Source organism: Paramisgurnus dabryanus, chromosome 14 (assembly GCF_030506205.2).
Source record: "Paramisgurnus dabryanus chromosome 14, PD_genome_1.1, whole genome shotgun sequence".
NCBI lineage: Eukaryota > Metazoa > Chordata > Actinopteri > Cypriniformes > Cobitidae > Paramisgurnus > Paramisgurnus dabryanus.
Genome location: NC_133350.1, coordinates 37,191,857 through 37,217,061, shown reverse-complemented (window position 1 = coordinate 37,217,061; position 25,205 = coordinate 37,191,857). Strand labels below are relative to the sequence as shown.

The 25,205-nt window shown below is 40.1% G+C and overlaps 2 protein-coding genes across 2 annotated transcripts; one reads left to right on the top strand and one right to left on the bottom strand.

Annotated features, from left to right (window-relative positions):
- Positions 1-15,657: 15,657 nt before the first annotated feature.
- LOC135758177 (uncharacterized) lies at positions 15,658-17,514 on the top strand. Its single transcript, XM_065273040.2, has 4 exons — positions 15,658-16,435; positions 16,539-16,628; positions 16,717-16,791; positions 17,061-17,514. The coding sequence occupies exons 1-4, from the start codon at positions 16,090-16,092 to the stop codon at positions 17,312-17,314; spliced, it is 765 nt and encodes a 254-aa protein (XP_065129112.1). The 5' UTR covers positions 15,658-16,089; the 3' UTR covers positions 17,315-17,514.
- A 448-nt stretch (positions 17,515-17,962) lies between these two features.
- On the bottom strand, positions 17,963-24,352 carry LOC135758175 (uncharacterized). Its single transcript, XM_065273036.2, has 3 exons — positions 22,637-24,352; positions 19,907-21,832; positions 17,963-19,323 (listed from the first exon to the last, which is right to left on the bottom strand). The coding sequence occupies exons 2-3, from the start codon at positions 20,108-20,110 to the stop codon at positions 18,226-18,228; spliced, it is 1,302 nt and encodes a 433-aa protein (XP_065129108.1). The 5' UTR covers positions 20,111-21,832; positions 22,637-24,352; the 3' UTR covers positions 17,963-18,225.
- Between the last annotated feature and the right edge of the window lie 853 nt (positions 24,353-25,205).

The following is a 25,205-nucleotide window of genomic DNA, read 5'->3' as shown; positions in this document are numbered from 1 at the left end:
AGTGATTACAAAGTGATTAAAGTCACAGTACAGTGGCCAGGGTCATACAGAGGTTTTCAAAGACTGTTTATATATACAGTGCCTTGCAAAAGTATTTCCACCCTGTGAACCTTTCCACATTTTTTCACATTGCAACCACAAACAAAAATGTATTTTATTGGGATTTTATATGAAAGACCAAGAAAAATGATAAATGGTGTCCAAATAAATGAAATGTGTGGTGTGTATTTGTATTCACAACACCCTTTACTCTGATACCCCTAACTAAAACCGAGTGGGACCAGTTGGCTACAAAAGTCACCTAAGGGTGCACTCACACTATCCAAAATGCTTGGTTTGATTAATCGTGCCCTGGCCATCATACAGAGGTGGGCTCAAGTGCGGAACACATAGTATGATTGCAAATCGCGCCAGAGTGTGGTTCAAAAGAAGACGTCAATTGTGCAACCACTTTTCTTTATCTGTCTTCGTAACAACCTTCTGATGCAGGAAGCAGTGTAATGTGAATGTCAAATCTGCACAAGCGACAGATCAACAAAGAAATATGTTGGCATGTGAGAAGGCTGTGTGTCATCGCGCACCAAACGACTCAGAATAAAAACAGAATTAACATTACGATGGGCTCCAGTGTTAAGAGAATGCTTTACTTCCTGTTTTGTTCAAAACAATTGCATCCTAATCATGTAAGCACACCCTAATCCCTAATGTGAGTGCACCCTAATTGGTAAATAGGGTCCTCGTATATGTAATTTTGCAGGTATATTTTTTTTCCAGGTGGATCATCACGACTGATCAAGACTATTGGTCCTCCTAGTTGTCAATCAGGAGTGTTGCGCAATTGCATTTTTTTTTAAATGGAGAAGGCTGTTCTTTTCTAAAATTCTAGAAAATCCTCCACTACACCTTTAATATGAAGTTTATTGAAGTAAGTTTGTGAGAGGAATGGTCATGTGATCCAACCAATCAGTGCAAAGAGGTGTCTATATATAGGCGTACCACACCTCTGTCCCGTGACTTCCCTCAGGCCCTTCCCTATGCTCGAGCGTTCATATTTGATTGCAGGTGGGACCCACCCATCCGATGCCGAGAACATCCCAGGTAAAGCTCCCATCAGATGCTTCAAAGGGTCCTCCCAGTGGAAAGTCTTAACTGGATGTTTTTTAAAAAACCCTATACTAAAGCATTTTCGTTTGTTTACAGGAAGGACCTTTCATTCCCATGCTGTGAGCATCCCTGCTAAAGCTCCCATTGGATGCAGCAAGAGTCTCCCCAGTCAAACACCTAATTCAAATGCCTTGTTTCAGTCTTAGAATTTCTCAAAATTTACACTAGACTCCCTGCTCAATTGCAGGTGGAGCCTTCCCGTCAATTTGCATAACTCTTTCAATTATGCTCCCCCATTCCAGTACTCGAGTGCGCTCCCCTTTTGACTTCAGGCGGGGCTTCCTCTCCGATGCCGTATCCGCGCCAAATCCCCTGTCAAATCACTAGTTTCCTACCACTCTGTCGTTTTTTTCACTTACACTTTTTGGTGATGTACTTCTGGCTGCAGTCCGTCATCTGCATGGCATTTTTGCGGAGTACTCTGGGATCGGGCTAAAATTCCAAGCTTGGAGCCCTCCTCTCAGACAGCATGCCAAACAGAGATGGGCATAAATACATGGAAATGTATTTAAAAAACAAATACAGAATACATGTGAAAATGGCGATTCAGTGCTGGTATCCCTATTTGGCTGAAATCTATCTGGGCCTATTCTGAATGCCAAAAATTTTTAGATGTGTGCAACTAGAAACTTAGGGATGTCACAGTACCAAAAAACTAGTAGTCCGTACCAATTCCACAAAAAGTGCACGGTCCTTAAGTCGGCACCACAGTGTGTAAAAAAGAACAATTATACTTAAACATTATTTTTTTAAATGTAAACATTTTAACATTATAGAAAACTTTTAAGAGCTTCTGTTTATGTTGTCTGTGTTAATTTTTGTTGACTATTCTACTGACTCTCTTGGTGTACATCCTCCTCTGGATGATACTGTCAAAAAGAGAGAGAATAAGACACATATTTTATTTATTAAACATATTGTCTGACAATGACTAATAAATCAGCTAAGGCTACATGTGCTAAGGTGCACTTATAAACACATTGTTGCAGGATGATAATAGTTATTAAAAACCCTTAACATTACAATAATTATTCAATTCAATTTTATTTATATAGGGCTTTTCACAAAAGTCAATTGTTTCAAAGCAGCTTTACATAAATAGAAGCAGTGAAAAGCACAGAAAAACGACAGATAGCACAACAAAATACATGATAGCATAAGCAGTTAAATTTGCTGCGGCTATGACTCAATATTATAAGTGAACGTATTACTAAAGCAATTTTAGTATTACCCCCCCGGGCTTTTATCCGAGGAAAAATAAGTCCAAGGAGGGAAAAACCCTTGGGAGATTTAGCGGAGATTAAGCGGGTTCTGCCGGTGATCGTTGGTCAGGCATCAGCTGGGCATCACGTTGAAGGACGGCCAGTAGATCAGAGGTGTGCCGACTTTCACATCTACCGGGACTGGGTCTGTTTGTCTCGTTGTCCTCGGGTCGAGGACGAGACAGGGAGAGAAAAACAAAATCGTATTAGCGTAGCGGCCGTTCATATGTATTGAAGTGTCACACAGTGATGTGGTTTAACTCAGCTTAGTTCCAGACAGACTAACTATTGCGGCATAATTATATTATCCACAGTTGAGGATTTAGCAAATTGGGGGCCCAATGCGAAGGTATATATGGTAAATAAGGGTCACCTTCCAATCTTTAAGAGAAAATGAAACCTGACGACCCGTTTGACTAAGGCCTTAAGCCCCACTGTCGTCGTTAATGCAGGTTCAGTGGCAAACGGGTATGTATGGCATACTATTCACAAGACACACGAAAGCGCGAAAAACGCAACCCGACCATACATACCAACCCATTTGACTAAGGCTGGAGGCCCCACTGTCGTCGTTAATGCAGGTTCAGTGGCAAACGGGTCTGTATGGCATACTATTCACAAGACACACGAAAGCACCAAAATCGCAACCCAACCATACGTGCCAACCCGTTTGACTAAGGCTGGAGGCCCCACTGTCGTCGTTAATGCAGGTTCAGTGGCAAACGGGTCTGTATGGCATACTATTCATAAGACTTACGATAGCGCCAAAATCGCAACCCGACCATACGTGCCAACCCGTTTGACTAAGGCTGGAGGCCCCACTGTCGTCGTTAATGCAGGTTCAGTGGCAAACGGGTCGGTATGGCATACTATTCACAAGACACACGAAAGCGCGAAAAACGCAACCCGACCATACATACCAACCCGTTTGACTAAGGCTGGAGGCCCCACTGTCGTCGTTAATGCAGGTTCAGTGGCAAACGGGTCTGTATGGCATACTATTCACAAGACACACGAAAGCACCAAAATCGCAACCCGACCATACGTGCCAACCCGTTTGACTAAGGCCGGAAGCCCCACTGTCGTCGTTAATGCAGGTTCAGTGGCAAACGGTGGCAAACTATTTAATGCAATTCATTTTAAGTGTTCATGCAGAAAAGGTTTTTATTTATTTATTTGGTTGGTCTGTGTTATGACCGTGAGTGCTTTGTTCCGTGAAAATAACTATTGCGAGTTAAGAACCTTTACTAGACAAATTATGCGAATGCTTTGTTGAAGAGAAAAGTTTTAAGTCTAGATTTAAAATGATCGACTGTGTCTGATTCTCGGACATCGGTTGGTAAATCATTCCAGAGCTTAGGGGCTAAGTAGGAAAAGGATCTTCCACTTTTAGACACTTTTGATAGTCTAGGGATAATCAATAGACCAGAATTTTGCGACCGTAGTGTGCGTGATGGACTGTATTCTGATAGTTATTCTCTAAGATATGAGGGTGCTAAGCCATTTAAAGCTTTGTAGGTGATTAGTGATATTTTAAATTGGATGCAATATTTAACTGGTAGCCAGTGTAAAGATGCCAGAATTGGGCTTATGTGGTCTTACTTCTTAGAGTAAGAACTCTTGCAGAAGCGTTTTGAACTAGCTGAAGCTTGTTGACCTGATTTGAATGGCATCCCCCGAGTAACGAGTTACAATAGTCTATTCTAGAAGTCATAAAAGCATGAATAAGCTTCTCTGCGTCAGATGTAGACAGTATATGGCGTATTTTTGAGATATTTCTAAGATGGAAGAATGCTGTGCGGCAGACGTTGGCGATATGACTATCAAAGGATAAGTTGCTGTCGAACATCACACCTAAGTTCCTAACCGTGGAAGATGGCACCACAGTACAGCCATCTATGTGCAATTTGTAATCTGACATATTATGTTTGTAGCGATTTAGTTCAATAATAAGTATCTCTGTCTTATTGGAGTTTAGCTTAAGAAAGTTATGTGCCATCCAGTCACTAAATTCGCTAATGCAGTCTTTTAGCTTAGAAAACGTGTGTGTTTCGCTGGGATGCGAGGAGATGTAAAGCTGGGTATCATCTGCATAGCAGTGAAAACTTATGTTATGTTTCCTGATAATGTCTCCTAGGGGTAACATGTATAACGAGAACAGGATAGGACCTAAAACTGATCCCTGCGGTACACCGTATTTAACCAGGGAGTGATATGACTCTTCCTCATTTACATAAACAAAGTGATAGCGATTGGTTAGATATGACCTAAACCAGGCTAGCGCCTGACCACTGATACCAACATAGTTTTCTAGTCTATTGAGTAAGATTGTGTGATCTATTGTGTCAAATGCTGCACTAAGGTCTAGTAATATAAGAATTGAGATTTCACCACGATCGGATGTTAATAGGAGGTCATTTGTAACTCTAAGCAACGCTGTCTCTGTGCTATGGTGGGGCCTGAATCCTGATTGGAACTTTTCATATGTACTATTATTTGTCAAGAATGTGCGTAACTGGCTTGCCACTACCTTTTCTAATATTTTCAAAAGAAAGGGGAGATTTGAGATTGGTCTAAAGTTATAAAGCTCTCCTTGATCAAGCTGTGGTTTTTTTAATCAGCGGTTTAATAACTGCTAGTTTGAAAGCTGTTGGAACGTATCCTATTTCTAGCGATGAGTTAAAGATATTTAGAACCGGGGTTGACACTACAGGGAATACTTCTTTAAGTAGTTTTGTGGGAACGGGGTCTAATATACAGGACGATGATTTGGATGATGTGACAGTTTAGAGAGCTCATCTATTGTAGTAGGTTTAAATGAATCAAGATGTTCGTATGGTAGTCTAGTGTTAAGTGAACTAATGGGTAGAGTGGTGGCTGCCTGGGTAGCTACGATGTTTTCCCTAATAGCCGAAATTTTGTTAGAAAAGAAGTTCATGAAATCGTTACTATTGTGTTGTAGTTTACTATTGGTTTCTGTTTGTTCTTTGTTTCTAGTCAGTTTCGCAACTGTGCTAAAGAGGAAACGAGGGTTATTATGATTCTCATTTATAAGCTTGCTAAGATATGTAGATCTGGCGGTTTAAATAGCCTGTCTGTAGTGTTTAACACTCTTTCCATGCTGCACGCCATATTTCTAACTTTGTGCTTCTATATTTTCTTTCCATTTTTCGAGCTGCCTTTTTAAGTGCTGCGGTGTGAAGGTCATACCATGGAGCTGGTGGTTTTTCTTTGAATCCCTTTTTTCGAATGGAAGCAACGGCATCCAATGTGTTAGAACAGACATTGTTTAGGTTTTCTATTACAATATCTAGATCGTCACAGTTATCTGCTACATGTTTCATCTGGGACAGGTCTGGAAGAGTGCTAATAAAGCTATCTTTAGTGGTGGAAATTATTGTTCTGGCTAGTCGGTAGCATGTTGTGGATTGAGTGATCCTATCTAGAAGTACAGTGTATGACACAAGGTAATGGTCAGAAACTGCATCACTCTGAGGTGATATTTCGACGTCATTAATATTGAGTCCGAGTGACAGAATTAAGTCTAATGTGTGCTTACGAGTATGCGTTGGCCCTGTCACGTTTTGTCTAATATTGAGAGAATTTAGAACATCCATAAACGCACGTCCTAATGCATCTTTTGGGTTATCCACATGGACATTAAAATCACCAACAATAAGAGCTTTATCTACAGTGACTACAAGCTCAGATAGGAAATCTGCTATTTCATTAAGGAAATCTGCATGGTGGCCCGGTGGTCTATAGATTGTCGCTAAAGCAAAAGAAAGCTGTTTGTGGTTACGATCAGTTATTTCCATATTTAACAAAATTAGTTCAAATGATTTAAATTTTAGCTCCGATTTTTGGTTTACTTTAAAAATTGTGTTGTATATTGTAGCTACACCACCACCTCTCCCCTTAAATGGAGGTTCGTGTTTATAAAAATATTTATATGTCTTGTGGGGTGGATTCATTTAAACTAATGTAGTCGTCTGCTTTAAGCCAGGTTTCTGTTAAACAGAGTGCATCTAAGTTTTGGTCTGTAATTATTTCATTGACAATAGGTTCTTTATTGGTAAGCAATCTAATGTTAAGAAGGCCGAATTTTAACATTCGAGATTCATCTGTTAATGTATTGTTTTCAAATTTTATTTTAATCAGATTTGTACCAGATGTAACAAGCGGTGCCCTGTATTTATTTGTTCGGGGAACAGATACAGTTGAAATGTGCTGATATTTCGGTAAGATTGACTCGAAGTGCTGGGATATAAGTGTTCTTGACATATCACGGCAGCTAACAGACGGACGGTTAAGCCGATCCGTCTGTTTCCTAACCTGGGCCCTGGATAGTCAGACTATATCAGAATTAAGACTATTGATCAGATTTCTAGTGAGTATTGCACTTCCTTCCGATGACGGATGAAGGCCATCTCGGGTTAGGAGGAATGGTCTTCCCCAGAAATGCTTCCAATTGTCTATAAACTCTACATTATGCTGAGGGCACCACTTTGACATCCAGCCATTGAAAGCGACACTAATCTACTATGTGTTTCATCTCCCCGGTAGGCGGGGAGGGGACCAGAGCATATTACATTGTCTGACATTGTTTTTGCAATTTCACACATCTCCTTAATATTATCTTTGATGATTTCCGACTGTCGGAGTCTGGTGTAATTCGTGCCAGCGTGAATAACAATCTTAGAAAACTTCCGCTTAGCATTAGCCAGCACTTTAAGTTTGGATCTAATGTCAGACGTTCTGGCTCCCGGTATACAGTCGACTATGGTGTTTGGTGCCTCAATGTTAGTGTTCCTGAGTATAGAATCTCCAATGACCAGGGCACTTTTAAAAGGTGTTTCAGCTGGTATACTCCTTAGGGGATCGAATCTGTTAGAAATTACCATAACGTTATGGGTCTTAGAAGGACGCCGTATATGACTATGCCGCCTGACAGTCACCCTGTTTGACCGCCGACTTGACTCTGATGTCGGAACCGAGCCATGTGTATTTTGATAAACACTATGCGCGCTCGATACAGTATTTGTAATATTTACATTAGCATCTGATGTCGGAACCGAGCCATTAGTCTTTTCGCTCGATAGATTATTTGCAACAGTAACATTAGCGGTTTTGCTATCCTCAACTAGCGTTCGGATGCGCGATTCTAGTTCAGCAACCTTCTCAGTTAACCTTAATACTTCAATACACTTAGTGCATGTAAACCCCTCTATGCTAACAGCAGAAGCTAAACTATACATGTGGCAAGTAGTACATGTTACAAAAACAAGCGGAGTCTTAAAGCTTTCATGCAGGGCGATGGCGTCTTCGTTTATCGGAACACGGTCCCTAGAGCTGCATCACGTGGGGTGTTCGGTTGTGACACGCCTCGGTCGCCTGCGAACGTCTGGGGCCAGGGTGATGTTGGGCTTGCTGAATCTGCGAAGGCCAGGCAGCGGTTCCTCCACAGCTTCCCGATCGCTTTCATGTTGGGCGATGGCGTCTCCATTCAGTCGTTCAAGGTCCGTGAAGCTGCATCGCGTGGAATGCTCATTTGTTGCACGCCTCGTTCGCTTGTGGAAGTCGGAAGGCAGGGTGAAGTGGGCGCTGTACCTCACGTTGGATCTGCTAAAAGCGGGTAACAACTCCTCCACAGCTTCCCGCTCAGGTGAGGACAGGTCAGAAAAGCATATATCAGATGAATCCGCCATTAGATCGGAAAATGCTAGCTTCAGCCTCCACCGTTTGTTGATGCTAGCGGGCTATATGCTAACACTGGGTGTTTATTAGTGATAAATAGTTTCACGTGGTAGTACTGCTCAATAATCGTCACGGTAAAGTATTCCTATGTAAAACTAATAAGTTATATTATATAAATAGGAATAAGATGGTAAAGAAAGGATTTTAGATGATGAACTCAACGGAGCTCCGATGCACGATGCGTTCACGTGACGTCACAAACCGGATTAATCCAGTGACATAGACCCTTTTTCTGTTTGCATACAATTATGACGTGGCAGCGTATGCGCAGTTTGGCAACCAGATCTGTGTACCATAGTGGAGTGGATAGAAGACGTTAGCAGATGACCAAATATAAAGTGGCCAGATACATATATACTTATATTAGTATATTATATTAGTGCAACCAAACACAACAACCAAACAATTTGATGCTGGAACCGTTTTAATAAACTTTCTGAGTTTCTAACACGTTAGAACCACTGGTGAACAAAAACCACTTCTGTTGCCGAAATGCGCACGCAGGCGATCGACTGGTCTACATTTTGCTGACAGGATGGGTAAATGGCGATGCATGGTAGCCAATTTATAGATAGTTTATAATGTTGCAGATGCAGCGTCATGAAGAAATAACTGACTTACACAAAACCTTTAACATCTAGCATAAATTTAACCGTTAAATATCGCATAAAATGTAAAATATTACTAATCACCTACAAAGCCTTAAATGTCCTAGCACCCTCGTATATTAAATAATAACTATCAGAATACAATCCATCACGTACACTGCGATCACAATATTCTGGCCACTTAATTATCCCTAGAATGTCAAAAGTGTCTAAAGGTGGTAGATTGTTTTCATATCTAGCTCCTAAACTCTGGAATGATTTACCAAATAATGTTCGAGTATCAGACACAGCCAATCAATTTAAAGCTAAACTTAAGACATTCTTCTTCAACAAAGCATTCACATAAAATGTCCAGTAAATGTACCTATCCTGCAATAGTTAGTTTGTCTAGAATAAAGCACTCACATACCTCATATGGGTAATATACTTATGCCGCAATAGTTAGGCAAGGCAAGTTTATTTGTATAGCACATTTCATACACAGAGGTCATTCAAAGTGCTTTACACAGAAATGAGAAAACAATATATAAAAAAGAAAATGTAAAAATAAGAGATACACGATAAAATCACAATAAAAACAAAGAATTTAAAATAACAATCAAAGAAAATAAATGTGATTTTAATAAAAACAGTTTAAAATGTTAAAAAGAATAAAACAGGAGTAAAAGTGACTTGAGTTAAAGATGGTTCACTCCAAAACTCCGCCACCATCCACCCATCCCCATGCTGCTCCAAACCCGCATGCATCCCCCTCCTCCGACGAACACAAACGAAGACACCCCGAGAAATGTCGGCAAACACACAGCAGCAAGCGACCATAGAGCTCCATTGCAGGGAAGAGAAAATATTTTGTAAGTATTTGGATAAATGACTAAGAAAATATTTTGTTAAATGATGGTAAGAAGTTCCATCATATTTTTTTTATTTTATTCCTACCATGAGAAAACGATGACAGAACCCCCATTCCAAAGTGAACCATCCCTTCAAAGTGCAGTCAGTGTGAAGCAGCACAGTGCTCATTCAGTAAATGCAGAGTTAAACAGATGTGTTTTTAATCTAGATTTAAAAGTGTTTACTATTGAAGCACATCTGGGGGGTATTGCACAAAAGTAGAATTAAGAAAGCCAGGATAACAGAAAAGGCCCAGCTTGACCTAGTTTAATCAGCCCATCCTGGCTAAGTCTGTTGCACGATTACTAAGTCAGGATGAGAACGGGCAGCTATGTCAAGCCAGGTGTAAGTGCACATTCATGGAATTCTTAGACAGACCACAGGATCGGTCACAGAATCACTGATGCAAAAATGGATAAAACTCATAAAAATTCATAATGAAACTGCAAACACTTAACTACTAATATGTGTATCTACAGTATTTGATGCAAAAAAGTGTGCATTATCTTAAAAAAGCTATTTATTTCCTATAACGATTTATATTTGGTGGAACTAAACCAAAATCATTGAATTATTATAAGATTTATGTACAGGATTTGACCATATGAAGAATTTTTTAAAGAAAATATTAGGAAAAGGCAACAATAAAAATGCCACCTCCTAAGCAGCAAACATGCTGGTGTCTCTGTAATACCAAGAAGCCCTCAATATGGGATCCTTCAGTGCATAAAAGTGGATTTCAACCCCACCCCCAAACTAAAGCTTCCAAAATTACTACATTTACTGTGACCTTCATGAAGTTTTCAAACAGTTTTATTCATCGACATGCCATAATACACTAAATAGTATATTCTGGATTGTTGGTGAATAGCCATCATGTTCAAACAAGGCTGGTTTGGACTGGAATATTGGGAAGTAAGATGGTAAGTCCCTTGAGGGGGCCAAAATGACATCTGGAAGATATGTACTGTACGGTACCTAAAAGATGGGAAAAAGGAATCATGTCTTCTGAAATTAATTTACTTTCATGTAGGACAATACACTATAGCATGCTGCAAAAAAGCAACACTGACTATTTTAATATGGGCATGAAATAAGAAAAAAATTAAGGTACAGTATGAATACTATCCTCTGACCTTAGTCTCAGGAGTCTATGAAGCATCATTATAGTGCTGTCCATCTTTGAGGTGGACAGCACTATAATTCATATTCAAACATCAACTCTAGGATGCATCTTCAAGTGAAATAAAGACAGAAAATATAGACTTACAAGTTTAATAAATGGGAGAGTTAAAGTCCTGTACTGTCAAAAATATGCTCATATATTATTATGTAACTTAATAAATTATTTGATTTACAATGTTTTTTTTTCATTATCTGTCCATGCAGCACATTTGACAGATATCTGTTTTGTGGATTATTTTAACACACTAAATTTTGATAAAGTGCATTTTGCATAATAATTTGGAAAAGCATAATTTGCATATTTTTTTAAGTATTAAAGTATCTTTTGACATTTTAAATATGTCAAATTGTGTATTTAAATAGAATAACATGCACACTGTCATATAACTATTGAGATTAAAAAACAATTTGTAAACTTATTGACTTTATTAAAAAAAATAGCATGTGCATAATAATTTGGACAATCCATCACAATTTTAACATTAAAAAAGTCTTGTATATCTGCCACAGGGGTGGTTGCAGTCCACTGCATCCAATGACAATAGGGAAAGCTGTAAAACAAAAGAATGCCTGTTCTACTGTGACTGCCCTAACACTTTATGGAGTCATCTGTTTATGTTACTTGCAATCTTGAAGAAGTGATTTCAGTGCTAGACTGACATTTCTTCACCTGAGAATCTATACCTCTGTGTCAGATATTTCTCATGCCTTAATGCTAGTCTACATATGTACTTAATTGAAACTTAATTGAAGCCTTTTAACTTCATCAGCCATTTCTTATCTCAACAACTGCATTGATAAATATATTCATCAAACCCCTGACAGCAGTCTTCATAATAACACTAAAATAACAGTAAATAAATTACAGTATATCTAGTATTTTAATGCAGGACCACGAAGTGACTAAAACACATGAATATCTAGTAGGATTGACAGAGAATAGCCGATTAATCTGAAATGGTATAGTCTGCTATACCAGTGGTTCTTAACGTTATTCCTCGAGGCCCACTGCCCTGCACATTTTGTATGTCTCCCTTATTTAACACACCTGATTCAAATCATCAGCTCATTAGAAGAGATCTCAATGAACTGAACTGAGTCTGCCAGATAAAAGAGACATACAAAACATGCAGGGCAGTGGGCCTCCAGGAATAACGTTAAGAACCACTGTGCTATACCATGCTGTGGATGTTTTATGAGGTGTTTAGCATCATTTTTTATGTAGTGGTCTGTTGGGGAATTGGCATGAAGGTGGTGGACAAATAAACTGGACAAGTTAATAAGAGGTTCTGGCTCTGTACATGGTATGGAGCTGGACTCTGTTCATGTTGTGGCTGAAAGAAGAATACTGTCAAAACTAAATTCAATTCTGAACAATCCCTTTCACCCACTACATAGGATGATAGCCGACCAGAGAAGTTACATTTAGTCAGAGACTGATCACTGCTTAGTGTTTTACTGAGCGTTTTAGAAGATCCTTTATACCTGTGGCCATTAGGCTGTATAACTCCTCTTTGTAAGTGCTAGGACAATTCATTGTTGAAGTAAATTACCTTTTTTATGTGTTTTTTGATTTCTTTTCTATTAATTTTTAAATCAATGATGGGCATATAATTATGTTTTTATTTCTTTTTTCTTTCATTTCTTTCTTTCTATAATTGTAACATTAAAGCAATTTCCCCCTGGGATTAATACAATTCTTTGAATTGAATTAATCACTTTAATCTTAGCCTGGTTGTTAGCCTGCTCTGGAGCAGGCTAGCTGCAAAGCTACCCAGTCTCACAAAGTTTCGTGATATAGTCACGTATTTTTTTGATTCTTTTTTCGTGCTATTATCACGAAATTTCGTGTTTTTTCGTGATCGTATAACGAATTCCTGTTTTCGTGTGATTATCACGTATTGGTTACTCAACTGCTTTTTCCTATTTTTAAACCATTGTCGCTTCGGTTTAGGGTTAGATTTGGTGCTTGCATTAGAATGTCACTTTATATATTGGTTTATACTATTTTTTCTGATTAATTTTTTTATATGTCGCCTGGCGTTGGGGTTAGAGTTGGGTTTGGTTAGGGATGTCATTTTATGTAAATCTAACCCTAAACCGAAGTGACAATGGTAAGAAAATAGGACAAAACAGTTGAGTAACCAATACGTGATAATCACACGAAAACAGGAATTCGTTATACGATCACGAAAAAACACGAAATTTCGTGATAATAGCACGAAAAAAGAATCAAAAAAATACGTGACTATATAACGAAATTTCGTGAGACTGGGCTGTGCAAAGAGTATATATCCATAGTAACTTCATCTAGATTAATTTAGCCTCCCTTCATGCAACCAAGTCAGGGCTAAATTCAGCCAGGATAACTGGAAAATCCCAGCTTAATCCCTTATCTTGCTTTTGTGCAATACCCCTCAGATCTCTTCTGGAAGCTGATTCCAGCTAGAGGTGGCATAATAACTAAATGCTGATGCACCTTGTTTTGAGTGAACCCTTGGTATTTCTAACTGACCGGATCCTAATGATCTGAGTATTCTGTTAGGTTTATATTCAGTTAGCATATCTGTCATGTATTTGGGTCCTAAGCCATGAAGTGATTTATAAACGAGTAACAATACTTTAAAGTCTATTCTAAATGTAACAGGAAGCCAGTGTAAGGACCTTAGGACTGGAGTTATGTGCTCAGATTTTTTGGTTCTGGTCAGAATTCTGGCAGCAGCGTTCTGTATGAGCTGCAGCTGTATAATGGTCTTTTTGGGGATTCCCGTAAGGAGTCCATTGCAGTAATTTACCCTGCTGGTGATGAGCGCATGAACAAGTTTCTCTAAGTCCTGTCTTGAGACAAAACATCTAATTCTGGCAATATTTCTGAGATGGTAGTAAGCTGATTTACTTATCGCTTTCATGTGACTACTGAAATTAAGATCAGACTCTTAATTAACACCAAGATTTCTGACTTTATTTTGTGTCTTTAGACCCCTAGAGTCAAGGTATGTGTTAACCTTGAGAGTTTCATCTTTATTTCCAAATACAATGACTTCGGTTTTGTCTTTGTTTAACTGGAGGAAGTTTTGAAGCATCCAACAGTTAATTTCATCAATGCATTTACATAGAGAGTCAATGGGGCTGTAGTCATTGGGTGACAGGGCTAAGTATATCTGGGTGTCATCTGCATAGCTGTGGTAAGCAATTTGGTTCTTTTTCATTATTAAGTGGGAGCATACAAATTAAACCGTAGCGGTGCAAGAATTGAACCCTGTGGGACTTCACATGTCATGGATGTCCACTCAGATTTATGATTACCTATGTTCACATAGTAACCTCTCCCTTTTAGGTATGTTTTAAACCATTTGAGAACCATCCCAGAGAGCCCTACCCAGTTTTCCAGTCTATGTAAGAGTATGGTGTGATCTACTGTGTCAAAGGCAGCACTAAGATCTAGTAGCACCAGCACTGATATTTTACCTGAATCAGAGTTCAAGCGAATATCATTTATTATCTTTATGAGCACTGTCTCTGTGCTGTGATGCTGACGGAAACCAGATTGAAAGTTGTCCAGATAGCCATTTGAGTTTAAGAATTTGTTCAGCTGATTGAAAACAACCTTTTCAACAATCTTGCTTATAAACGGAAGATTAGAGATAGGTCTGTAGTTGCTAAGTATGGTTTTGTCTAGGTTACTCTTTTTAGGAGAGGCTTAACAACTGCTGTTTTTAATGACTCTGGAAAAGTGCCTGTGATCAGAGAGGTGTTTACTATTTTTAAGAGGTCAGTTTCTAAGCAGTTAAGTACCTTTTTGAGAAAAGATGTGGGGAGAGTGTCAAGGCTGCAAGTTGATGCTTTAAGATGTTGTACTGTTTCTTCCAAGGTTTTTATATCAATTATGTCAAATTCTGAGAGAATGGCTAATTTCTGAGGTTGTTGCAAAGATATCTGACTGACCACAGTACAATTTGAGGCCATATTGATCGTCATTCTGATATGCAAACTCATTGCATTTGTTGTCAGAGAGCATTTCACTAGGAACTTGATTTGGGGGGTTTGTCTCTCTCTCTACAGTAGCAAAAAGAGTGTGAGTGTTGTTTATGTTGTTGTTTATAATGTTTGAAAAGAAGGTCTGTCTAGCTGTGTCTAGTTCTACATTGAAAGCACGAAGACTACTTCAAGTTTTGTTTTCCGCCACATACGTTCAGCTTTTCTGCATGTTCTTTTCATGTGCTGTACTGCTGTTGTGTTTCTCCAGGGTGCTTTACGTCTGCCAGTGATCACCCTGACCTTTACTGGAGCTGTACCATCAATGGCATCTTTAACTTTTATGTTAAAGTTTTCAAGGAGAACATCAACAGAGTCTGCCGATATGTTTGGCAACTTTGATATAGCATTCATAAATACCTCACTGGTGTTCTCATTTATGAAACTTTTTTTGACATAGACAGAGCTAGCATCAGTGGCAGGACAGATCAATAAATCAAAGTAAACACAGAATGGTCAGATAGCGCTTCATCCTTGATTACAGTGGATGAAATGTTTAGACCCTTGCTAATGAGCAGATCAAGAGTGTGTCCCCGATTGTGTGTAGGACCTTGCACGTGCTGAAGTGTTTAAAACATTTTACAGTTCAATTGCAGTATTGTTTTCTGCATTGTCTATATGAATATTAAAATCTCAAGCTAAAACAAAATAATCAAATTCAGAGGAAATTGTTGATAAAAGTTCCGTGAATTCATCAACAAATGCTGAGGTTTATTTGGGAGGTCTATAAATACTTGTAAACAGAATGCGTGGTGTACCTTTTAGAGCAATACACAAATATTCAAAAGACTGGTAATCACCAAGTAACACTTGCTTGCATTGAAAGGCATCTTTGAATAAAGCAGCTATTCCTCCACCTCTTCTAACAGCTCTACAGACACTTATAAAAGTATAGTTGGGTGGGGCTGATTCTTTAGCCGTGTTTGCACTATCGCGCCTCAAGCGGGCATGCTAGTGCCTGCCGCGGCTGTCGCGTTTGCATTGTAACTTCCGGGGCATGATCGTGCTTCGCGGGTGCTTCGCTGGGGCTTAAGGCCCGGCTTTTCTGGCCCGCCGAATACCTTGGGCCAGACAAGGCCAGGTAGGGCTTAAGGCGTGGTTAAGGTCAGAGGCGGAGTTTGTTTGAGTCAGGTAAAAGCGTCTGTGGCAAGATTGTCAGTTTCATATGTCGCTATCTTTACATTTCAATGATGGAAAACCGACAGTACTGGTCTGCTGAACACACCAGAGCTCTTTTAACCATATGGGCAGAAGATAATGTGCAACGGCAGTTTGACGGAGTATGCAGAAACGAGGATGTAATGAAATATATCGTCGCCGAACTTGCAAAAATAAACATCCAACGCACCACGAGCCAGGTACGGGAGAAACTGAAAAAACTGCGGGCGCAATATAAATCTGTTAAAATACACAATGGACGGAGCGGTGCACAGCGGAAAACCTTTCCATGGTTTGATTTAATGGACGAAGTTCTGGGGCATCGGCCATCTGTTAGTGGAGAGACGACCCGTAATTCGATGCCAAGTACAGCCGGTAAGTTATTTTGGTTTGCAAAGTACCGAACGCTTGCATACAGACGTACTGTTAAGTTAAAAAAAAGTCATAACTCAATGTTACATGTGTTTGTTTTTTTAAGATACGACAGAGTTGTCTTCCCAGATTGATCTTTTTGACTCGGAGGTTGAGTCTGGACCGTCAACACCACCACTGCAAACGTCCACGCCTGGTATGTTATTTAGTTTGCACGAAAGGACTGCTTTTGGGTTGTTACTATAGCAAGCATAATAATGTTCCTCGTTTTTTGTTTGTTATAGAGAGAAACGAAGCTGTAGTGGAGGTGTCAGGAATCAGAGGAGGATCACATCATATTCCAGATCGAACCAGACCAGGTAAATTTTACTTGCTAACATACGTGGCCCATACAGAAATGTGATATATTATACAACCTGCTTTTATTAAATATCTGACACAAACACATGTATGTGTGTGTGTATGTGTGTGTGTGTGTGTGTGTGTGTGTGTGCGTGCGTGCGTGCGTGCGTGCGTGCGTGCGTGCGTGCCAAACCTTAAACATACTGTTTATAAATGTAGTGATAAATTACTATGTTACACATCCTTGAGATTTAGCTAAGTTTGTGTTTTGTTTGTATTTCAACAGAGACTCGGAAGCGAAAGGCAGCGATGACAGCCTCCAGGGAATTTATCCAAAGTTTGCAGGACATGTCCCAACGCCAGGCGGAGGAAGAGCGAGATCTGAGGCTACAATGTACAAATGAAGAATTAAAGATGCGTAGAGAAGAGATGGAGGTTGATGCACAACTTCGGCGTGAGGAGATGGCACGAAGGCAGAAAGACTCTGAGGCGTTTGCTCTTGTCCTTGCGAATTTGGCTGCAGCACTGCTCCAGAAGTAAAGCAACATATTTCTGGAGTTGGACATTGTTTTAGCAATTACTTATTTTTATTTTTTTCAAAGCATCTTCATTTTGTGTTGTTAAAGCCCATTTTTAATGTAAATATTTTGTTTTGACTTGGCTCTTTGTAAAGCACCTACCTTATGTTTGTGATTTTGTTTATGGCATCTTGTCAGTTTTCCTTGCACTAAATGATACATTTCATATGTAAATAAATGAGTACTTTTTTTCATCTGTTTTTACTGTGTGTGTATGTGTTGTGCTTTTATAATTAGTGGGAGTTCATACAGAAACAGGTGCCCATATTTGTAACATACCAACAAATTAGCCAAATGCAGAGTAAATCAAAAGTGTTAAAAGCAAAAATCATAGATTAAAAATAAACATTACAAAAGCAAACAATAGCAGTACTGTAACAATATATGTATATAATACACATGTATGACACAAATTGTCTAGATTCAGTTTAAAAAATGGAGCGATCTGCAAATGAAACAGTTATACTGTTATTTTTTAAAGAAAGAGTACGTGTAACCCCTTGTTGTCTGATAATGAGTGTTGTTTATAAAGATAAAATTAAAATCCTATTATATAATCAGGAAGTTTTTGGCCTAGACAAAGATGTTTATTGCTGGTTACATTAGGAAATGGTTGTATGCAGGTGAGTGTTGTTTTTAAAGATGAAACTAAGCTATTGACCAATCAGGAAGTTTTTGGCCTAGACATAGATGTTTATTGCTGGGTACATTAGGAAATGGTTGTCTGCAGGTGAGTGTTGATTTTAAAGATGAAAATAAACTATTCAACAATCAGGAAGTTTTTGGTCTAGACATACATGTTTATTGTTGGGTACATCAGGAAATTTTAAAAGATTACAAGTTTTAATAGTAAAAAAACATAATCACATCAAATTACATGTTCTGCTGCTGCAGGAAAAACTGTTGCAGAGCATTTCTTACATCAGAATTTTCATTCGCAACATTAAAAGGTTGTCGTGTATGGTTCTCAGTAACATTACCACCCCACTCTTGCACAAATCTGTCCATGTTTACTTCACATAGGTTATGCAGTGTACAGCATGTCTCCACCATATTTACAACAACATTTACATCACAATCATTTCTCTTGCTGAGACACCTCCATCTTCCTTTCAGTCTCCCAAAAGCATGTTCAACAACACAACGGGCACGGCTTGTTCTCATGTTGTACAGTTCTTTGCTTTCTGTAAGCCTGCCAGTGTCTGGATATGGTTTCAATAACCATTTCTGCAAGGGGTATGCGGAGTCACCAAGAATGAAGTAGCCAACATCAGTTCCACATATGTTTTTTACTCTAGACGAAAAAATATTGCTGGTTGTGGCCCAAGTCCAAAGGTGTGACTTTTTGAGGACGCTGGCATCATGTTCCCTCCCTGCCTGTCCAATATTCAAATCCCAGAACATAACTTTGCCATCCACAACAGCTTGCAAAATTATGGAGTGCCATCCTTTTCTGTTATGAAAATCGGATTGAAACTGTGGAGGACGAGGTTTAAGTATAGGAATATGAGAACCGTCTATCGCTCCCACACACTGAGGAATTCCAAACCGCTCCTCAAAATATTGTGCCATCTCTGCCAATCTGGTCGGATCAGGTGTCTGGACAAATTTTGGCCTAAGTACTGAAATCACGGCTTTGCAGAAGTCGTGCACAATATGACAAACAGATGTCCGGCTGACAGCAAACAGGTTAGCAACTGTCCTGTATTCTGTAGTCGATGCAAGTTTATATAATTCAATGGCTACACGTTTCTCCAGAGGTATGCAAAGACGAAATGATGTATCTTGACGCTGTAGTATAGGTTTCAGTGTTGTACAGATGTATCGAAATGTTACTCTTGAAACTCTGAAGTCCTCTAGCCACTGGTCATCTGTACATCTCTGAGCAGTTATCTCCCACCAGTCACTTTTCCGATGATGGACCCACACCTCAGATGTCCGCATCACATTAGTGTAATAATGATGTACCATCTAAACGAAAAAAAAAATAAACAAATAGAAAAAATAAGTTCATAAGTATGTTACAGTTACATATTTGTATTTATAGAGTAATACAGAAAACATTACACACTTCTTTAAAAATATATTGATTTGAATGTGTATTGTATAAACACACAAATAATTATAATCAGCCTCTATATGCACCCAGTAAAAGACCAGTAGCATCACAGTTTCTTTGTATACATTTAAATCTTTGTATTGAAATGCATATCAGTGATTGATAATATTGATAATGCTCTTTACATTATGTGTCATGAATTAATGTAGAGTAAGTCATAAAAAAACAAATATATATATATTATATAATATATGAGGCAAATGTTTGAAACTGGGTTATATTAGTCTATTTATGATTTTATCGAAGACAGATGTACAAATGTATCATCGGAAAAAAAAACACAATTGCAGTTTGCGTATTTATGTAAAATACACATTATGTCAGTTTCCATTATGTTAATAAGATGAGCATATGTTACAAAGTTCAGCTCAAAAGGACTTGAATATAGTAGTGATGAATATAGTGTTTGGAAATACTTTGTAATAAAACTCTTACCATCATCATCATCTGTCGGCGTTTCTCTCTGCGCTGCAACTCACTAGCTCTTCTCTTTCTCGCTCTTTCGCGTCTTGCCGCCAACAAACGTTTTCGGCGTAAACGCCGTTCAATCTCCGTGTACTCATCTAGCATTTGCTCTCTCATCTTCCACCAAAGAGAAAGCAAAAGGATCAGACAAACCGCAGCTTCAGTTCTCTCCATCGTGTTTGCTTTGCGATCATGCACATGCAACCTAGCTTATCTCTCTACCCGTCACACGGAAATGGGCAGGGTTATGTGACGTTCAATTCAAGAAGGCGGGTTAAGGGCGGGCATTACGACGACTCTGCGGCGCCATTGGCCTCAAAGTGCAAACACGTCTTGATTTTGGCCTCACAGCAGGAGGTCAGAGGCTATTGGCTCCGCGAGGCCCGTTTGAAGCCCTGGCTCGCACAGGCCCGATAGTGCAACTGAGGCTATTGAGGACTGTAGCACTGCAGCGGTCATCTAACCAGGTGTCATTTAGAAACATAAAGTCCAGGTTGTTAGTGGTTGTGAGATCATTAACTAAAAAGGATTTGTTCTTTACTGAACAGATGTTCAGAAGTGTTAACTTAACAGTAACTGGTTTTGGCACTGTATCAATCTCAGAATGGCGTATAATAGGCAGTAGATTAGATAGAATTGCTGTGCGGCTGGAGAAGGCCTTCGTCTTTCTATCACATGTCAGGACAGAGATAGGGAAAGCTAAAGGGACATCGGGTGCCCGTGTCACGGCCAGGGGCGGACCCAAATATACTAAAGGTCACACCCCTCTCAACTCTTCCACCTCGAGGAGTTTCCCAAGACCGCCCCAATGACCAGACAGACGAGTATACTACGTTTAAAATAAACTTTATTTAAATATTTAAAAAGAAAAAAAGGGAAAGAGGGAAAGGGCAAGGTTAAAAACTAATATGGCTTCTTCTGCCCTCCAGGGCCACTCGTGACAAGGACCGGGGACAGGGGCTCCTTATGGCACTGGTCCTAGAACCCGTGGCGCACTCCACTTCTTCCTGGAGGCAGAATCAAGAACAGAAAGGTTATCACAATGTGCTTTGATGCGATCCTACTGGTGCTCTAATTCCCCGTCTTTTCTCTCTCTCCTCTGCCTTAGGTTCGTTGTTCTGCGGACGCTACTGGAAGCAGAGACCGTTAGTGGACCATGCAGGGAAACAACTCACAAAACTGGGGTTCCTCATTCACAAGGGCATTCGTCGAGACACAGGTACGTGGTTGCTGTAGACACAGGTCAATAACACTTCACAGAGGTAGGTTACTCACAACACTGGAGGTCTTCGTTCACACAGAACATTCCTTGTGACACAGGTAAGTGGTTTCTACAAGCACAGGTCAATCATACTTCACAGAGGTAGGTTACTCACAACACTGGGGATCTTTGTTCACACAGAGCTTTCCTTGAGACACAGGTAAGTGGTTGCGGTAAGCACAGGTCAATAATGCTTCACAGAGGTAAGTTACTCACAACACTGGGGATCTTCGTTCACACAGAGCTTTCCTTGAGACACAGGTAAGTGGTTGCTGTAAGCACAGGTCAATAGTACTTCACAGAGGTAAGTTACTCACAACACTGGGGATCTTCGTTCACACAGAGCTTTCCTTGAGACACAGGTAAGTGGTTGCTGTAAGCACAGGTCAATAATACTCCACAGAGGTAAGTTACTCACAACACTGGGGATCTTCGTTCACACAGAGCTTTCCTTGAGACACAGGTAAGTGGTTGCGGTAAGCACAGGTCAATAATGCTTCACAGAGGTAAGTTACTCACAACACTGGGGATCTTCGTTCACACAGAGCCAGGGCCGGAGTGGGGCCACTTTTCAGCCCGGGAGTTTCAGGCCCAAGACCGGCCCACTTTTTCCATAGTGTTATTCCAAATTAGCACTTTTTTTAAATTGGATAAATAAAGCAACAGTTCAGCTCTTACTATAGTTTTTATTAATATCATGGTTCAACAAATAAGGTAAAAGTTAAATAATATTTCACTTAAGATAAGTTAACAAAAATATTCCTCTACACTCTAAAAAAGGCTGAGTTACTTTTGACCCATAATGGGTAAATATTGGACAGAACACATACTGGGTTGAAAATAACCCAATGTTGGGTTGTTGTTATGCAACCATGGATTATAATAACCCAACAGTTGGGTTAAAACAACCCAGCACTGGGTCAATTTTAACCCAGCAGCGTGTTCTGTCTAATATATAAAATATATAAATAACCCAGAGTGTATTCCATAAGGAAAGGTTGATAAATTATTAGCATTGCTAATGCTATGAGGCCAATGATTAATGCAAATAGAAATTTTAAAGTCCTTATTAAAAAAGAAAACAATTTGATAAAAATATTGAATACAATATTGGGTAAATGGCATAACAAGTGATTTATAAGCTTTTTTAGGCTGTTCATTTTTTACTGGGAAAACAAAAGGTGTTATAGGGTTGTGAACATGAGGGTTAAATAACTTTAATTCATGTTGTTTACTCATGGCCTCCTCATTTTCAGCGGGGGACTGCTCAGAAGCTGCTTGCATAATATTTTTAAAGTCTATGAATCGCCATGTATACACAAAAGGGTAATATTTTAACAAAAAAATTTTTTGGCTTGTAAATAGTTTGACAACGGTATTAGCCAAATAAGTACGTTGCTAATGCTAATCATTACTAGGCTTATTTCTCTTTAAGTTACCTGTTGTCACTTTTGTTTGTCCTCTTGAAAATAAATCTGTAAGTTTGGCACATTTGGCAGCATCCTCCTCCAATGGATTTTTTCTTCAACCTGTGTTTTACGCCCTCCTCCTCTCAGACGCGTATTGTTATGGTAGGGCCGGCCCAGCCTACCGGAGAAAAGTTTTCTTGGACGTGCTATGGACCGAACCAACTCTATGGGAGGGGAGGGGAAAACTCCCTCACATGGTACAACCCATGCAGAGGCTGCGCGCTGCAGTGTCAATGCGAAACGTGTGAAGTGTCATTTAAGAGAAGATAGACTCACTAACGTGACAAATGTAAAAAAAAAAAAAAAAAAAAAATTCTCCCGGTTCTCACGATTACCCACCCCGGGCCTGCACAGAGCTTTCCTTGAGACACAGGTAAGTGGTTGCTGTAAGCACAGGTCAATAGTACTTCACAGAGGTAAGTTACTCACAACACTGGGGATCTTCGTTCACACAGAGCTTTCCTTGAGACACAGGTAAGTGGTTGCTGTAAGCACAGGTCAATAATACTTCACAGAGATAAGTTACTCACAGACAGTGGGCTTTCGCTACAGCGTCGGTGCACCGTGCTCCTTCACCCGTCCACTCAACTTCTCGGGCGTCGTAGGGACTGATGGGTCCAGTGGCACGGAGCCGAACGCTTCCCGAACTCCCCCTCTTGTTTCCACGACCGGGGTCCGAGTTGGGGCGAACTTTCGTTGAGGCTCCGCCACCACGAGCTTCTGTTGGATAGGTCAAACACACACACAACTATGACCCTCAGTCCGCACAGTGCACTTCCAAAAATACTCACTCCTATCCACCACTGGGTTTCACCACTGCCCGCTCTATCGAAGAGTGAAGCTCTCTCTAACACACGGGGCCAAGGCTGAATTTCACTCTCTCCGTAGGACTCGGGCCACAACAGATGTAAACCTCTCACGATTCGTCCGAGGCCGGGCGGTTTGGTCGCTACAAGCACAGCATACACACAGCAAGCACGGCACAACACCAAGTAATAAGTGTAACTCACCCACGACACTCTTGTACACACTTCACGTGATATTAAATATGGACTTAGCCACCAGGCTTCGATTCCCTCGAGAGGATAGCTGGGCAATGTTTTGGTCGCCGGTTGAGAGTAGGCTTATAATACTCACAGCCCCGATGTGTTGTTTGTTACTTCTCTGGCTCACCCACGCTTTCTTGTCCCGCAGGGCCACTGATCGATGCGTAGACGGCGCTTCCTATACAAATGTTTCGTCCGTGCTTCCGTCAACCCACGGCTCGCCCACTCTTCCCTCTCCGGTGGGGCCAGGGACCTCAAACACAAGAAAGACACACACCAAGCAACTCCTCTTCGAAATATCACACGATGCACCCAATGGCAGTTACTCACTCTTTGTTGTCAATAGCCTCTTGTATCTATAATCCCGTTGGCTCTGTATCTTGCTCACTCATGAGTGAAAAACTCTCCCAATCTTCCTTCGCTAGCTGTCTCTCCTTCCTTGACTTCCCCGAAGGAACGAACAAGTCAGCACAAGCGTCTGCAAAGCAGCAAAACAACGCACACAAAGTACATACCAAGCACCCCGTTTGATGTCTTCAAAGGTCTTTATATCCTCTACCTCTTCTCCTCAGCAGCCTATCAGCAACCGCTGTGTAAATTATCCCCACCTGGGCGAAATCAGGCTTGATTTCGTCTTCGGGGAAACCCCGGAATTCCGGTGTTCAGAGTAAAGCGTCCGGGCGGAACCATCGTCTTCCGCGCTTTTGGTTCCGCCCTTACAAACCGTCCCTGTGACACCTGCTTGTTCTTACAATATTTAGGTTTGTCTGGAACCGAGCTGATTTAAACCACAATACTGTATGACACTTAAATTTAATAAATTAATTAATTCCTTACATTTATATAGCGCTTTTCTCAGTACTCAAAGAGCTTTACATATGAACGGGGGAATCTCCTCAACCACCACCAATGTGCAGCATCCACCTGTATGATGCGACGGCAGCCATATTGCGCCAGAACGCCCACCACACACCAGCTTATTAGTGGAGAGGAGATAGAGTGATATAGCCAATTAGTATGAGGGATGATTAGTAGGCCAATGGGCAAGTTTGGCCAGGATGCTGGGGCACACCCCTACTCTTTTCGAAGGATATAAATATATATATAAATATATATGTATCTCTCTCAGGGGTTTTTCTCCTCCTAGGAGTTTTCCCCCTGGACTAGCCAGGAGGGTTTTTCTCCTAGGGTTTTTTTAATTCCCTGGAGAGTCCGCCACCTTTGGCTTAACCTACTACTTTATCTATACATTACCTAGTAATGTAACGTATACAGTAACGTAAGATAAGGTATATTAGCAATGATACATGCAACGTTTTAATTAATCATTTATCACTGATTCTTTAAACTTTGGCAAAAACATGTCCCACTAAGAAAAGTGTTAATTCTGTTGGAAATTAATAACATTTTCATGAAGAAAAAGAATCAATGTTATAATCAGGGGGTCCTTTGCACATATGTAAGATTAATTTATAGATTTAATTATTATATGC

What these genes read in the sequence shown, in the direction of transcription:
- LOC135758177 (XM_065273040.2), top strand. Translation starts at nt 16,090, where the DNA reads ATGATGGAAAACCGACAGTACTGGTCTGCTGAACACACCAGAGCTCTT. An exon ending in ACTGCAAACGTCCACGCCTG is followed by an intron (nt 16,629 to 16,716) that starts GTATGTTATTTA and finishes TGTTTGTTATAG; the next exon opens with AGAGAAACGAAGCTGTAGTG. An exon ending in TCCAGATCGAACCAGACCAG is followed by an intron (nt 16,792 to 17,060) that starts GTAAATTTTACT and finishes GTATTTCAACAG; the next exon opens with AGACTCGGAAGCGAAAGGCA.
- LOC135758175 (XM_065273036.2), bottom strand. Translation starts at nt 20,110, where the DNA reads ATGGAGAGAACTGAAGCTGCGGTTTGTCTGATCCTTTTGCTTTCTCTT. An exon ending in GCCGACAGATGATGATGATG is followed by an intron (nt 19,324 to 19,906) that starts GTAAGAGTTTTA and finishes TTTTTCGTTTAG; the next exon opens with ATGGTACATCATTATTACAC.